The sequence below is a fragment of the Quercus suber genome, unplaced genomic scaffold, assembly GCF_002906115.3.
Source record: "Quercus suber isolate HL8 unplaced genomic scaffold, Cork oak 2.0 scaffold_138, whole genome shotgun sequence".
Taxonomy (NCBI): Eukaryota; Viridiplantae; Streptophyta; class Magnoliopsida; order Fagales; family Fagaceae; genus Quercus; species Quercus suber.
In genome coordinates, this window is record NW_027069600.1 from 116,966 (window position 1) to 134,200 (window position 17,235).

A 17,235-nucleotide genomic window follows, 5' to 3' on the forward strand; every position below is an offset into this window, starting at 1 on the left:
ATTGAAGCTTAGAGAAACTGAGTCACAAATCAGACAAAGTATTCGGACATCTCAACTCCTTGCTCCTTGAGTTTCAGGTCAAATCCATCAAAGGTCTCATGGTTCTGGGCCAACTTGGTGATAGATTAATCGGAGTGGGTGGCTTGTTTGCCGTTTGCATGGGTCGTTATGGGTTCACATGACTTAGTTTTTCATCCAACTTAACAGCCAAATATAAAGTATAACACAGAGTATAGTTAAGAGGGTAAAGTGTAATTTTCAAAAAAATAAAAAAATTACATACAGCATAGCCACGTCAAAGTAGAATGGCTTTTCAATGGCCAGTTCAGTACATAATGCAATTTGATTGCAAAACAAATCACCACATAGTTGCTCAATAAGTAGCTACGTACACAAAAGTATATTAAAATTCTCCCTCTAGGGTATTTCCTATAAACTTTTCCATTATTACCATTTTTTGACCGAACATTTACAGAAAATACTACTCTGTTTTAAACAACATTATACATATTTTCACACACTTTTTCACCTACACGTATTTTTACATGTTTTCAAACAACAAAACACACATTTTCAAACACATGTACCAAACACCCCCGACATTTCTCTAGTATCCTATATGTGTGGTACTAAAGCTTTAATCATCTGTCTGCAAGAGAAAGCAAAAACACTGTACAACTTCGAAGGCATACAAATAAAGGTTCTCTACAGGGTTTCCAATTATTCTTAAGTTGCAGAAGCAGTGACGAGGTTTGCTTCATGCACAGCATCAGATTCATTATCATCTTCAGCGACCAGCCAGTGTAATTTAGGTCCCTGAATCAAATATAAGTACAACAACAAACTTGAAGTCAGCCAATAATGCATTGTAGTATGTTGAGCACACAAGAACTTGAATGTCCCATCTAGTCTAAAGTCTAAACTACAATGGCGGTAAAATGCTCATAGGACTAGCAAATTTCAGTGAAATGGCTAAAGCGGATGCAGGGGCAAGGCTGTCAGTCCCATAAAATTGTAAATGAAAGCATTCATCTCTTGTTAAATAGGGAACCATGTTTATAAAATGCACTATGAAAGTGAACTTGGTATGTGTTATATCTAGAGAACCTTTGTTTCTTCAGAAATATCACATGTGAGAATGCGGCATGCTTCACATTAGTGACAAAATCAAGATTTTATTTTTGGAAGGCCAAAGCATGGAGTCATTAACCATAACATTTTCACCCTTCCAAATGAGAAATATACCAAGATTCAATATATACACACATATATATATATACATATATACGACAATAATTACTTTGTCGTATATTTTAACACAATCATTTATTAAAACGGAACTCAACATTTTATCATGTCATTATTTGTCAAATATTCTTCTTAAGAAAAAACCAATAAGTCTTGCCAAAGTTTTTATAATAAAAAGAAAAAAACAAAAAAAGGGAACACACAGACAAAACAACAAAAACAGATACCGAGACAGTTAGAAGTCCAATAATTGAAAGTTGGAAACTGCTCAAGCTCAGCTTTTTGTTCCACAATATGTCCAATATTATTTTAACTATAAAACCAATTAGTATTGCCAAGTGAAAAAAAATACCAAAAAAACTCCAAATAACGATTTCTACAGGACCAAACAAACTTAATTTCGTTAATTTGTTATAAAATCTAAATTATATTAGTACTCAAAGATTGGGTCCCAAACAAAAAAGTCACAAGTAGGAGAGAAAATCCGTGGGGGTGAAATGGAGCTATGGCCCATGGAGGGAGGAGGCAAGAGCCAAGAGTCTTTGCAGTAGATTCTCTCCTTGGTTGTACTACTTGAGGTCAATGGTTCACCATGCATGAGCTAGCAAGTGGCAATAGGTGGCAGTCCTGACAGCTCTGGATTGCTTAAGGTGTATGTTCTTTTTTGTATCAAGCTTTAGGAATTTTATTCATTCTGGGCAAGCTTTTAGGGATTTGTTAAAGAAAATAGCTTTGGCAACAACAGAACTCTTTCCCGTTTAGTTACAAAAAAGCAATAGAGCCCTTATGTTAAACAACAAATGCTATATATATTATGTAAAATGAAGTAACTAACTCAAACTATAGAGAGTATACTTCATCAATATTATGGAATTCATTACCTTTCCCTGCCGTATAATTTTTGGAGGCATCACTGTCATGTCAACCACAGTGGACGGATCTGCCACTCTTACCCCGCTATCAACAACAAAGTCAAGACCCTAAAATAGATTAAACTACTTGAGTCAGGTGCTAACTTTTATAATACTAATTATATATATATATATATATATAATATTTATATATATATTGAGTCAGGTGCTAACTTTTATAATACTAATTATATATATATATATATAATATTTATATATATAAAAAAAGAACCTGCAATTATACAGAAAGCTGTCATAAATTTATACATTTTCTTTTTCTTTGCAGCCTATAAATCATACCCAAAAGCAAGGATTATATAAATGGAATGTAATGAAATAACTTCCATAATGCATCCACTTTAATTTCTTTTTTCCATTTTGCATAAATATGGGGGCGAAATAATAACCTGCAAAGTAATTTTAACCTTAGAATTTAAACTAAAGCACCCTCAGACAATAGACTCATACCTCTGGTCCATACACATCAGCTATTACAACTGGATCGATCAGCCACTCATTCTCCTTTGGGCACTTGACACTGAAAAAATGGGACATACATTCAGAAATAACATCATGGAGTATATGTGAAATGCAAACAGTTGGTATAATATTTTTTCCTGCTTAAACATCAATGATTGATTGAAGAAAAAGAGTTTTCTTATCCATTTAGAGTTATCTGTACCAATAAAGAAAACAAAGTTTAAGGCACACATCGCTTCCAACAAATGCTATCCCATTAAAAGAAATTGAATAGAAAAATAAAACCAACCTCGTGGAAATTAAAGGTGCATCTGTCTTCTCGAGTATTGCTTGACATATGGCATCGTCAGGCATACGAACACCCACGTTTTTCCTCGCTGCATATTTGGCAGCTGCAGTTCTATTCCTTATACACTGTTTAGGTAGTTCTTTACTTGCAGTTAGGATGAAAGTATACTGTTGCATAGAAGATGTGTTAGGGATCAAAATATTCACATAAAGTGAACATAAATTGTATCCCGTGCATTGTCCTATGACCCCCAAAAAATCTTCAGGCCATATAAATTCATTAATTTGAAGATTTCTTTTTCAAAATTCACCATTCTCTCTCTCTGACTCTATTTATCAGGGAAGAGAGAGGGAGAGTAACAGGAGGGACGCTGCAAATACTTAAATCTATGTGATCTTTTGTATAGACAATAGACAGCTAGGTATACCAGTGGATGATGGGCCCATCCTAGAGCAATAGCTACAAGGTTACATGTAAGATAAAAATAGTTGAATCAGGACCCAACGGGTACCTCAGGTTTTTCTCAGCAATAATCATGTGATCCAGAAAACATACTTACAGGCCCAGGTAAGCAATGCTTAACAGCTCGGAATATATTAGCATGCCCTTGGCTATCACCACGAGGAAACCCTGTTGTATATGTATCAATGTCCCGGAAAGAGTGGCATAAGATGCTAAGAGGCTGCACTCGTTATATGAAGATAAATAAAAATATGCATACACAAGAAGTTCTCAAAAAGAAAAAAAGAATTGTCAAAACACAAGAATGCAGATATTGTAATCAATGGCTTCAACATGTTGAGACCATGCACCATCCAACTAGATTATAATATTCAGTATCAGCATATTTTCTTCAGTGGCTAGTTTTCTCACTTTCTAAAGCGCAATAAAGGAGTGATTTGGGTAAGTACTGTTATATTATAACTTTTTTTAACCTTTTGCTGAAGCATGAAATTTATTTGAGGAATTGAGGAGAGTGAATTTGGCATGGGGAGTGCTGAAATCAAGTTGAATTTGACATTCTTAATGCCAAAGTCAACGTGAATCAAAATTGCTACCTCCCCCACAATGCACACATACACGCTTCTTTTAATGTGCTGGCTCATTTCGTTCTTTTTGAATGCTGAAATCAAACATTTGGACTTTGATGGCACTGAGCTCAGAACATAATGATAATGACAAATGTAGGATCAGAAGACAAGAACTTGCACTTAGATTAGTCTATTTGACCCAATAAATTTGTCTATTTGACCCAATAAATTTTGGCATTCTGTGTGCTTATTGGGACTAGAAACTAATACTTTCATTGCTGAAAACTCTAGTGGAAATCATTTTGTTTTACTGAAATTACTATTTTATGAGAGTTTGGAACTCATTGGTTGCCCAATAAAAAGGGAGAACTTTTTGTGTGCAGAGAAAATTGTATGGGAATAAAGGAATTGAAGTTTTGGGTCTTAATTTTTAACTGTTTCAGACCAGAGTTCTTGTTTCTGTTGCTGAGAAAGTTAATGCTTTCAAAAAAAGAAAAAAGAAAAAAAAAAAGAGATCTTGATGGTTAGATTTTAAATTATTTGGATTCCAAGAAAATAACAAATAGGAATGTTTAATGAAAAATCATACCAAATCAAAAAGCTGATTTTGGCATTATCATTGTGTTGGACTTCAGTGCAGATTTTGGTATGCTTTTCATTAACATTAAGTTAGGATCTCAGTGCCAGCAAAGTCCAAAAGCTGATTTGAATTCGGCATTGAGGAAAAAAAAAATGATCCAGCACATTAAAAGACAATAATAGCTAGCAGTTTTGGCACTCTTAACATCAAATTCATGTACTTTGGCATCAAGAACTTCAAATTCAACCTGAATATGGCACTTCCCATGCCAAATCCACTCTCTCTCCTTGATTCCCCAAATAGCTTCACTCACACTACAGCAAAAAGTTTTAAAAGTTTATAATATAATAATATTTACCCAAATCACTCCGTATTAAACAAGAAAAGCAGTGTCATGCCTTTGAAGCTTCTATATTCTTGATCCTGCAATGGAAAAACATATATAATGCTCTTGTCAAAAGGAGGTGAAATATGTAGTATCTAGTGATAAAAATCTGTAAAATTAGCATAGTGTCTACCTCCGAAGACGTTCAATTGCTAATGGGCTTTTCAAATCACAGACTATAGCATACCTATAAACAAAGAAAACTTCTAAACTCATCAAATAGGAATGGGAAAAAAGAGAATAATCAAATGTGAACAAAAAAAATGTTTAGAAAGGATAGGAATATCAGCATAATGCTTTTCATCAACTTCAATTAATAACTAGTCATAAATAAAAGACAAAAAAAAGGGGCACTAAGGAAAGGTCAAAACAAATAATTACAGAAAGGAAATCTCCTTCAAAACTAAGTTGACCATACAACCACAACTAATATTACAGCAATAAGAAACATCAGAGGGTCCAGAACAAGCACAACAGCTTAGGTTATTCTAGAAACATAAGCCCACCAATCATAAATATCTCTCAATTATATTAAGCCATGACAATTGATGCAGCCTTGAAATAGCTGAGGCAAAATCGAAGAAGAGAGGAGGTGGTGAGAGGACGAAGTGCAACATACAAAGTGTCTGTCGGAATGACCCCAACAGCTCCCTGTTTCAAAAGATCGACAATCGGCTCCAATTTCCAGCTGTCTGCTCCTGATGAATCGGCTTCAACATAAAGCAAGCCACCCTCCTGATATTTTCATTCCAACAACAACTAAGCCTTACTTTTTTGGGGTCAATTACAGATTCACAATAGATTAGTTAGGGTTAGTTGCACCACATGTAAGAAAAATAAATATTTCCGTCTGCCTATACATCAACTCAGAGTAACTTTCGCGGGATTTATAGCACAAAATCTTTTATGTAACGACCCATCTCGCAGTGCAACAATTAGAAAAACACTTGATTCATTTTGAAAAAAAAGAGGGGGGGGGGGGGGATGCTTCCTCAGCCCATCAGAACTTAGGGAAGGGGGGGGGGGGGGGGGGGGGGGTGGATGCTTCCTCAGCCCATCAGAACTTAGGGAGCAAAATATACCCTGTGAATTCAGCAGACCACCTTGCAATGCAATGCATTACATTTTAACATAAACGATACGAATTGCTGCCTACAATCAACATAGCCATCAAAATAGCATACGTACTAGGTCATTTTTTAATTACAATTCTCCAATGCAAGTGTCAATAGAACATATGTCTCCCATTCAATTCCCAATATTAATATATATATATATATATAAAGCTGAAAATCACATAAATCTATTTCTCAATATGCTTTTCATTGAACCCATAGATGTCCAAACTTATGAATTAAGTGATCGTAACGCCTAGTTTTTTAATTAATTGGCAAAAATATGATACACCAGATTCTGTTGAGAGTTATGTCAGTTAAGGCAATGCAAACAAATGGATATTAGAGCAACGGATTCAACTAATTCAGCTATTAGGAACAAAACCATAACAACTGCATCGAACGGAATCGCACCATTTTCTAGGCAACCAAACAAAGTCTTTACAAGGAGAGAGAGAGAGAGAGAGAGAGACCTTGGCGAAGCGAGGAGTAGAGTATTTGAGACGCTTAGGGCTGCGCTTAACGGCCATGGCTAAGACTACTAGTCGTTGGGGTTTGGGAAACGCCATTAACGTACGGACACGTGGCGGACGCGGAAATTGTATAGAAAGTGATAGCGAATCGTGTCCGTACAGTTTCGCTTGCCAATAAGACATTTTTCGTTTCGGTTTTTGTTGCTTTTAGCCTTGGCTCCACTGATCTTAAAACTCTGTGAGGCGCTCTCGGATTTGGACACAGACAGAAGAGACAGCTTGGAGTTCAGACTGAAGAGAAGAGAAACTTCGAGTCTCATTGAAAGAAACGACGGCGTTTCCAATTATCTAATAAACGACATTTGTACGGCAAGAATGACAATATCTCGGATTCTCAATGCTGCTATTTCCATCCTAAATATGGATTTTTTTTTTTTTTTTTGGGAAAAGAAATTTTCATCCTAAATATGAAAGTAGTAAATGAAACCAAAAATAAAATAAAATAAAATAAAATATTATTTTCGACTCTTCATCCTTAAAGTATACACTAAAATTCGAGAAATTCCTTCCTTTTTTCTTAAACTATAATTTTTTTTTAGGCATGAACCTGCCTACACCAAAAAATAATTAATATATTAACTTGATAATAAAAAACAATATTATAAAGTATGCTTTATATATTAAATTCCTATCGCATCATATTTTATATATATATATATATAAAATGTTTTAAGGACAAGATTTGACTTCAAACATGTTTGGAATTATCTTACTCCAATTTATTATGTTTCAAAACCATTAATGCATAATTTTAGTCGTATAAATTTTTTTTAATGAATTATGTGACTTAATTTAAATAATATAAAAATAATTAAAAGTTTTTTTAATGGGTTGAAAAAATAGCATAACTTTGTCCATACAATATTATCACTTCATTTATACCATACAACATTTATTACTTAAATAAAAAAAACGTGCCATCTGGTGGCCATTCAAAGGAAGTTGACGGTAAGTACCACTGCATGCAAAAGAAGTCATCGCTTCTAATATTGCCATTTGCACTAAAAACTGCTTCTTGACCTAAAAACTTTTGGTTTCTTCTTTCTTCACACAACCAACCACCAGGAAAATGTCATTTTGCACTGAAACATTTTCCCTCCAGTGAAACAAACCAAGAAAAAATGGCTTAGTTACAGTTGTAGTATCACAATACAAACATAAATTGCATCCAGAAAGCAGCTGCCATTGGGAGAAAAATCCATATTTCATATAGGAAACATTACTAGGGTGAAAAAAAAATAACTAATGGACGATGAATCAGATGTGATGCTCAATTTTCTACATAATCAGCTTGAAACTCATGATAAATGTTCAATCTCTGCCTGAGACAACCAAATGCCTAACTCATCTTGGTGGAGGTGGAGGTGGAGGTAACTGGGATTTTGCAAATCCCACCCATGCAACAATTCCGACAGCAAGAATTATCCATCCAAATATGTCATACTTGAGATCACTGCTCTTCTTTTTCTTTAAAGTTGTCTGCAATAGAAGGGAAAAAGATAAACCAAAATTACAGATGTGTCAACTGATCAAGATAAGCCGAAATTACAGATGTGTCAACTGATCAAGAATATTAACAATAATGCAAAGTATTGAAAATCAACACATTACAGAAATCTAAAACCGGATATGCAGAATTGACTGTCAAAAGGGGTACAACCCTATTATGAACTGAGCAACCTACACTGCAATGCACTCTAACAAACACATAATGTAAGCATTCAAGGAGCATCCCAAACAAACACACTGATTAAGGATCCTGATAATTATGAGTGCAAGAAGCATGCTTGTCAGACAAAGGGTTGCATTTGGTTGGCAACTGGTCTTCATTCAACTGATCAAGATAAGCCGAAATTACAGATGTGTCAACTGATCAAGAATATTAACAATAATGCAAAGTATTGAAAATCAACACATTACAGAAATCTAAAACCGGATATGCAGAATTGACTGTCAAAAGGGGTACAACCCTATTATGAACTGAGCAACCTACACTGCAATGCACTCTAACAAACACATAATGTAAGCATTCAAGGAGCATCCCAAACAAACACACTGATTAAGGATCCTGATAATTATGAGTGCAAGAAGCATGCTTGTCAGACAAAGGGTTGCATTTGGTTGGCAACTGGTCTTCATTCGCCAAACCATCCCATATAGATCCCAATATATAGTTTAAATCTTAAATAACAAAAGATATGTTAAAACAGTATTCTCATAAAAAAGCTTCGTACTTACAATAACTGAAGGCATACAGCATGGATACAGAATGTATAGCATAGAGTCATAGACAGTTTCTACTGTAACTATTATGCACAAAATTTGTGAGTGTAGTATGTAACTCTCTTGACAGGAAGTGCCAGTATGCCTGTGCCTACCTCTATGTCAGACACTTGATCCTTGAAATGCGTGGTTGCATATGGTGGGATCCAAGGGCAGAACCAGGAATTTTTTTTTGGGTGGGCCAAGACTAAACTACTATTTTGAATCACCATTCAAGTAAAAACTCAACACACTATGAGAGCACTATATCTTTCTAAATCCTAGTATACAAAAATTTTCTAGTTTGCAATACACATGCATAAAAAATATTCAAAAAAAGAGACTCAGCATCTTGACCTTAAAGTGGCAATGTGGCATTATGCTACAAGAGTAAAACATTTGGCATCAAATTTAACTCCTCTTTAAATAATCAAATGACTAAACATACCAATATAACAAGAAAATGTATTCATCAACGGATAATCAATTGGCTTAATAAATGAAAAAGAAAAAAACGAAAATCATAAGCTACAAGATAAATAAATAGAAATTGAACTGAAATATAAATAAAAACAATAAGAAAATTTTGTACCTCTCAAGATTTAAAACTATTTTCCCTTAACTTCAAGTAAGAAAACTCTTTATTAAAAGAAAAGGTAATTGAATAAGAATGTGACTATGAGACTACTAAATGGATGGAAGTCAATGAAGAGTGAGACTAGAAAAATTGCACCAAGACGAGACTTTTTTAGAATTGAGTGGTTCATGGCTAAAAATTAAAGTACTTGGAAATGGAAATTATCAATTTGAGGCTTGAAAGGGACATGGACAGGTGGGGCCATACCCTTTTTTTAAAAAAAAACCCAACAACCCCCTTTCCCCCCCCCCCAACTCGTAAAAAATGGCATTGAGTCACATTTTTACCTAGAGTTTACCTACAATAAACTTTTTTGTAGGGACCATGGCCCCCCTGTTATACACACAGTTCCACCCTGGTGGTACCTGCACTTATGCCAACCAAACAAACCCATGGGCATGAAGGAGGCATATCATGGCCTGATCAAGGTGTTTTGGGCAGCACCAGGCTGTGCTGCCTCTCATTGTAGTGCATGCATACTTGTGTTGGCTAAAGTTGGCAGCGTGATGTTGCCCTGGTGATTGTGTTAGAACTTAGAACCATGGTCTTGGCCTGGGAGGTCGCAGGCTATGTGTGTTGTGGACTACATGTGCGGTGTGTGTTGTGGTAGCCTTGTATGGGCTTGACCATGGACAAGTTGATGAGAACTCAGTGAGCTACTTGGGTGCAAGACAAGGTTGGACAGCCTGTGTAGTATGTTGGTTCATTTGGTAAAAACAAGTTTGGGTTGTGGCTCACTTGAAAATGCACGACTAGGTTGAATATGGGTGGTGATGATGTAATGTGCTGTGTGGCTGAATTTGGGAGATGACATTGACATTGGCCAAGCCCTCCACTTGGTGTGCATGGACCAAGACTGAGTATCAGGCAATTAACTTGGGCTGTCAGGTTGGTTTGCATGGCCTGTTGTGAGCTGAAACATGTACACAGGTAGCAAACTTGTTAAACAGGTGGCAGCAACATTGTAGAGAGATTAACAAGCAGTTGCATGTCAAAAACAACCTTGTTCATGCGCTAGCAACATGAAAAGTCTCTAAAGAAAGCAAGCAGTTGTATTACTGCCTCAAATTTGAGCAGCAAATCTAGAGGGGGGAAACAGAGTGTGCTGTAACAGTTTTCCCACTCGATCCTTAAAGCCGCTGAGGGGGAAAACAGCGTGTGCTATGTAGAAAAGCAGTGTATTCTGTGTTTTTGTATGAGCTTGTAAGCCTCGGTGGCTGAATTGGACTAAGACATATCTCAAGGCAGTGTTTTGCGTAAGTGAAACCTCTGTATCATTTAAATGTTGTGCTAAAATAATAACGGTTACAAGTTTTCTGCTATAATTTCTGTGTTGTGCATTTCAAGAGCCTTGTATCTCAACTAGTTGGCACCTCAACGAAGACATCCAGGGTTCAAATACCCCCTCCCCCATTGTAACAATCAAATTATCATAAAATAATTTGTGTTGTGCATGTTTTGATACACAAAAAGTTTCCAGGTTTTTTGGGTTCAAGTTATAGCCCAGTTGTATTGGCACCAATTATGGTGATTGATGTTTGGGATTCAAACCTTACCTCGCCTGTCCCCCACTATTTATCTAGCAAAAAAATATTTGTTTCTAGGTTTCCTTGTATTGGTGTTGGGTTGTTGGTTGAGACTAAGTAGGGTTTATTTAAAGCCATCACAAGGCAGAAAATATGGATGAAAATCTGTCCTGTGACACTATAAAAGCCTGTGGATGGCACTGAGAAATTTAAAAGTGATGTTGGTCTAGCTTATAAACTAATATTCCAATGGATGGCATTGAAGTTTAACCACTGGAAGACAAAATGCAATGCCCTGTAATTTATTTATCTGTCAGCTGCAGAGAATCAAGTAATGAATGACGTCCATATACAATCCATTCACTTAAATTAAATCAACAATATTCCAAGAGCAGGACTGTTAATCTAAATTCTTATTATCGTTATGTAAAACATAACTAAGACAAGAAGAACAACAAAACCACAACAAAGTGAACAGAGAAACAGCAAATGTAAGAGAAGTTTAACTTTCAGGATCTCACCTTTGAACCTGATGAAGTAGAAGGTCCTGCTGATCCCATTGCTTGTTGTGCTAAACCATGGGCATGGATTTCCTTGTGCAATTCAGGGGCCTAAGAGTAAAGTAATTCAATTTTTTAATAATGGATTGAAAATTGACATCAAAACAAGTATACCATGGATATGTGAGACCAAGTGCATTCTATAAATGATAAATTAAAGGAAAAATATAAACAGCCAACATTTTGAAGAATTCGCTTCAACAAAGAAGACATGTCAGTCAAAAAAGTTCACCACACCAAATCTTTCTTGTGACTCAATAGATGTTCCTTTAGACCTAGTTTTTTTTCACCATTTCGGGATTACGCACCATATATATATATATATATATAAACTCTAAAAAGCCCATGAATAATAAAACTAATAAACTTGTCCAACCATTCAAATCCATGACAACCCAAAAATAAGGCCCACAAAGTTATTTTCATCAATGGTTTTTAAAATCTATCTTTTTATTTCTTTTATCTCTAACCTGTCAAACTCTTGTTCTAGACTATTCTATTTCTTCATTTCTTTTCATTTCACATCATCACTTTTTTAAGTTTTAAACATGTCAGCTTGAGCTTATCTTGTCTTCTCTCTTATCTGTAACCAAATCCCCAAGTCCCAACCCCATATTTAAAACATCTCTTTCTTTTCTATTCCAGTTAGTTTTGCTCTTTCATAGAATCTCTCAGCTTCTGTTTCTCTCGTTTGATCTTTGGTCCAACTCTAAAAATGTCCAGTGCAGTTTCTCTTCCAGAAAAGCTAGACTCAGTTTCTCTTCAAATGACGATATAGAAAGATTTTAAGATGTACTCAGTTTCTCTTCAATTCCAGTCTAGAACATGATTCTCGGCTGGAACAATGGAATTTCAGGCAGCACAGCTTAACAGTCTGGCACAGGCTAGAGTTTGAGGCGAAATGGAATTTTTTTTTTTTGGGGGGGGGGGGGGGGGGGGGGGGAGGGGGGGGGGGGTGGTTAGCTGCACCAGTCCAAGCACCAGAACAGAAAATTCTGCCCCTTCTTGCCGGAACAGAAAGGAATTCAAAACCTTGGGAAGGATTCCTTTTGCATACTCACTATATAACTGGGTTGCATCCCTGACACTTTGTTCATAGAAAATTTATAATTCATAAAAAATGCTCATATTTGGGAATATTCATATAAGACCTAAGAAATCTAAAAGGGTAATGCCCACCATCGAATGGTTAATTTTTTGTCTAGCAAAACACTCAAACATTAAGAAGCCTAGATAGCTCCTCAAGGTTATGAAACAAGATGCACAGACAGGATAAAGCTACATCCTTCCTCTTATGCCTACAACATGCACCTGGAGGATTGTTGCCAAGCAACAATACAGTTTTCTAGCTTTTTCTTTTTATTAAAAGGAAGGGACTCAAAGCAAGAATTACTATAAAAAATTATAAAATAGTTCAACTTTTACTCCTATGAGCATGCACTCCCTCCATGATATTTGTAAGCTCACTGAAAGTGCATGAGGATGAGCTAATCCAAAACATTAACCAAATCTGAGGTTCTACATCAGTAGGCACAAACTACTTCCTTTATTTTCATCCCATCCAACAGACCTACAGGGCCAAATCATTCACACTAAAGAAAGGAGACAGGTTCCTATGGGTTGGTTTCAGGGAAGAAAGGAAATTGCCCTAGGTGAAAGAAACACAATTTATTCTGCAATTTAATTGGGAGGCATTTGAAGGCTCAGAATCTACAACCAAGATCTTTTAGAGAAAATGGTTTTGGCATTATGCCACAAAAATAAATTCTATGAAGAGAAGGGTTATGGGGGGCTTAATATGGGGAAGTGGAGGGACAAGAACCACAGATTTAATGTGAAATCCTTCTATGGGGCTTTTCAAAAAGAACATAGAGTGGAATTTCCTTTGTGAGCCATTAGGAGACTAAAGTTCCAAGGAAGGATGTCATTCTTACCATGGATAATCTTCGAAAGCAAAAGATCATCATTGTAGATTGGCATTGTATGTGCAAAATGGATGGGAATACTATTAACTTCTCCTAAATTCTGCTATAGATAGGGACCTTTGGTCTATTGTTCTCTCTTTATTTGATGCCTCTTGGGTCATGCATTATTTGGTGAAAGATCTTCTGGCTTGTTTGACAGGTGCCTTCAAGGGCCATCAAAGTGCCGTCATGTGGAATGCTATTCCTTTATGTCTTATGTGGTGCATTTGGAAGAAACATAATTCCAGGTCATTATTGAACATATTGAAACTGATGTAGGAATCGTAGGAAGCCTAGGTTGTCCTGAATCAGAAATTCTATTGCTTCAACTAAAGTTCCTCTTTCCTAGGTCGTTGTTTGATTGGCTAAAAATCATTATTGATTTTAATTGTTCTTCTCTTTTGGAGTTCCTTGATCTTTGTAATTTTAGGGTTTAATTTGTTGCATGGATCTTGCATACTCCCCATGTACTTGCGCTTTGCCCTTTTTCTTTAAAAAAAATTGTTATTACTTCTTAAAAATAATTTTTTAAAATTTAAAAAAAGTTAACATTTCATTCAAGCATTATAAATTACCATTCATTCTTTTTTAAGACTTAAAGCGTGTGTTCCATCTCCAATAGTGCAACCTCTTGTGGCTGAAAAACTATAAAAACCACACTAAGGTAAAAGTCATGAATACATAACCATGTGCCTCATACTTCATTAGCTACTGTTGCGGGTATCCATCTAAAAGCAAGAGAAATTAAGAAATCCAAGAAATGAAATCTCTACTAATGCAACAAACAATGGCTTCTCATTTTTCACCTGGACATGCTAAGAAAAGCAATAATTTCTAACAAACCAATCTGAACAGGTCAGATTTAAGATAAATAGTTTCTTTCTGGAACACTTACATGATAGTATACAACATAATGCATATGGACATTTCCCAGAATAAGAAATAGTATATTACCTTTGCAGCGACTTCCAAGGACTTGCGATAAAGATCATTCCCCGGATCCTACCAAAAGGCAGAACTACACTGTTAATAAATCTACAACAGCACGGCATTTACAAACATAATACACAAGCATATGCTTGGTTTCCTGTGAGATTTTGCAAAAAATACCTCGTCAAGAGCTTGCTGAAAGTAGATAGCTGACTTGTCAAAATACTCCTTTGCCTCATCCAGGTCCGGAGTCATAAAAGCTTGAGAAGTGTGAGCATTTCCCAGGCACCATAGAGTATCATGCTTCTTGGGATTAACCAACAATGCCTCCTCAAGCTTTGAAATTGCCTCTATAAGTCAAAAAACACATCAACCCCTAATCATAAATTTTGAACCCAGCTACGAAATAATTCTGAACTTTGATACCCCTCACAAAAATTAATCAAAACAAACCCAATAACCCATAGTGGACTTGAATGTAACAGAAGCAAAGAATTATGCTGACAATAAATTTATAGTGTCATTCCAATATTAACTGCAACAAAACACTACTACATGGGTTGCCTTCAAGTCTTAACTCATTTAATGAAGAATCCATAACCATATATCATCCATAAAACCTATAGGTCCCAAAAATCTTATGTGAAGCTACAGTTTGGTAAGCCAGTAAAATTCAAAACAAAGTTATTAAGAAGAAAATAAATCTAAAGCACCTTGAATCATCTTTTTTGACTCAGCCATGTTCTGAAACTGAGACAACTCTAATAGCGCTCCTCCCCACCTTGTCAAGTTCTGCATAATCAACCAAATTACAATAAGCAATCCACAAAAAAAAAAAAAAAAAAAAAAAAAAAAAAAAAGACTATTCCATCTATTTCCCACAGTTTCCCAGGAACCAAACAGACTATTCAGAAAAAAAAAAAAAAACGAACATCGGCATCGAGAGGGTCCTTAACGTAGGTAGCCTCGGCGGTCTTACGGGCGTGCTCGAAGAAAAAGATTCGATCGAGATCACCTTGCTGCATATCCATGGCAGCAAGCAAATTTTTTTTTTTTTTTTAGGGTTTTGGGAATTTGGGGCAGAGAGAAGAAGAGAACTGCCAGTAAGATTTTGCACTGTGGGGGTGGCTCTTTTGATTTTGAATACAACGAGAAAGAGAGAAACCGAACTGGGCACAACCGCCACGAATCGGTTTCCGTAAGCCGGTTTCTTGGCCCGTACTCAGCCGTTAGATTTTGGAATATCACACTAGATAGACGGTCCAGATCTTTTATACAAAACCTTTTTCGGCCTAAGCTGTATTTGTTTCAGATAAAAAGGAAATTTGGAAAATATTTTAGACTCTTGTTCCAATTTCATACACTCTCTCTAGGCTCTAACTTTTGTTTAATTTTGATTTTGCTTCATATATAAAAAAAAAAAAAAAAAAAATTGATTTTGCTTCTAATTATTTGAATTTGAAATGACTAATGATAAGTTGAATTTGAGATATTAGAGATAATGTAATTATGTTCTGAAATATAAAATATTAAATGTTGGTAATTATATTGATATCCCTTTGGCCAATGGGGGCTTGGCTCAGCTGGTAAGGTTCGGACGCTTCGTCTAACTCACTTAGGTTCGAGTCCCGCTGCCAGCAGGTTTCCGTTGGTGGGCATACTTAGTGGTGAGATATACTCAAATGAGGTGACTCTCACGCAGTGGTACAGGCAGGCCCCCGAGATAGGGCTAACCTGTCCCGAGGCCACTAGCTCCCTGCCGGGGGTGTAATATAACCATAAAGACCCTCATTTTTCCTTTCTAAAAAATATATATATATATATATATTGATATCCCTTTCTTGCTTATAAAAATAATAAATAAATAAAATCCTACCTTTTATAAATGATGTTTCTTACAATTTTACATTTATTTTTGTGTTCTAATTAAAAAAAATTAATGTTTATACTAATTTGTTTTCCATTGTAACGAATAACAAATTTTTTTTTTTTAACAATGTACTGAGCAAAGCATTGCTATTGGCTAATTTCCATGAAAAGAAAGATCTTTATTAAATTTTACTGGTGCCTTTGGCTCTAGCAGCCCCTCATTAGTTGTGATTTGATCTTTGATTTAAGAAATTAAAAATATATATGATGTAGGGTGGAACCTTATTATACAATAGGAAAAGTTTTGTTTTTATGAGTTCTTATACTTTCACATGTCATCATTCACGAATTCAATGGTTTCATATAAGTTCCAATCTCATTCGTTAGACTTTAGATGGACCTTTTTTGTTCTTTTTTTCTCTTTCATTGGAGAGAAAATTGACGTGGAATAACCTTTTTTGCCCTCCAATCCATTGCTCATTTCTATTTCCCTTTGTTAGTTGCCTCTCACTTTAGAGAGCTTGATTGACGTACGAAGGAAATACTTGGATTTGAAGTTTTGAACTTCTTTTACTCCTGCCTTGGTTTTTTTTTTTGCTATCTCAAATCACAATTGCTGGTCTTGCTCGACTCGAAATAATAATAATAACTAGCCTTATCATATGCGCTTTGCACATTTGATGAGACAAAAAAAAAAAAAAAGCTATCTCAAATCACAATTGCTGGTCTTGCTCGACTCGAAATAATAATAATATCTAGCCTCATCATATGCGCTTTGCACATTTGATGAGACTTTTTTTTTTTTTAGTGTTATAATTTTCCTTTATTATTATTATTATTTTTTGGATAAGTTTATTTTAAAGACATGAATTAGTAGGAGAGTGTTTTATTTTGTAGGCATTTTAAATAAAGTTT

The 17,235-nt window shown here is 35.5% G+C and overlaps 2 protein-coding genes across 3 annotated transcripts; both read right to left on the reverse strand.

The window, feature by feature from the left end:
• Positions 1–333: 333 nt before the first annotated feature.
• On the reverse strand, positions 334–6,896 carry LOC112005223 (uncharacterized). Of its 2 annotated transcripts, XM_024037478.2 has the most exons (9): positions 6,513–6,895; positions 5,544–5,659; positions 5,058–5,111; positions 4,938–4,962; positions 3,488–3,610; positions 2,929–3,095; positions 2,628–2,697; positions 2,130–2,228; positions 334–816 (listed from the first exon to the last, which is right to left on the reverse strand). In XM_024037478.2, exons 1-9 carry the CDS (start codon positions 6,693–6,695, stop codon positions 727–729), a joined length of 927 nt encoding a protein of 308 aa, XP_023893246.2. In that variant the 5' UTR covers positions 6,696–6,895; the 3' UTR covers positions 334–726. The 2 variants fall into 2 exon arrangements, with proteins under 2 accessions (XP_023893246.2, XP_065632728.1); XM_065776656.1 differs by lacking the exon at positions 3,488–3,610 and having other exon boundaries at positions 6,513–6,896.
• Positions 6,897–7,535: 639 nt separating this feature from the next.
• On the reverse strand, positions 7,536–15,636 carry LOC112005214 (mitochondrial import receptor subunit TOM20). The gene is made up of 6 exons (XM_024037471.2): positions 15,384–15,636; positions 15,165–15,243; positions 14,632–14,801; positions 14,476–14,523; positions 11,519–11,608; positions 7,536–8,051 (listed from the first exon to the last, which is right to left on the reverse strand). The coding sequence occupies exons 1-6, from the start codon at positions 15,480–15,482 to the stop codon at positions 7,917–7,919; spliced, it is 621 nt and encodes a 206-aa protein (XP_023893239.2). The 5' UTR covers positions 15,483–15,636; the 3' UTR covers positions 7,536–7,916.
• Between the last annotated feature and the right edge of the window lie 1,599 nt (positions 15,637–17,235).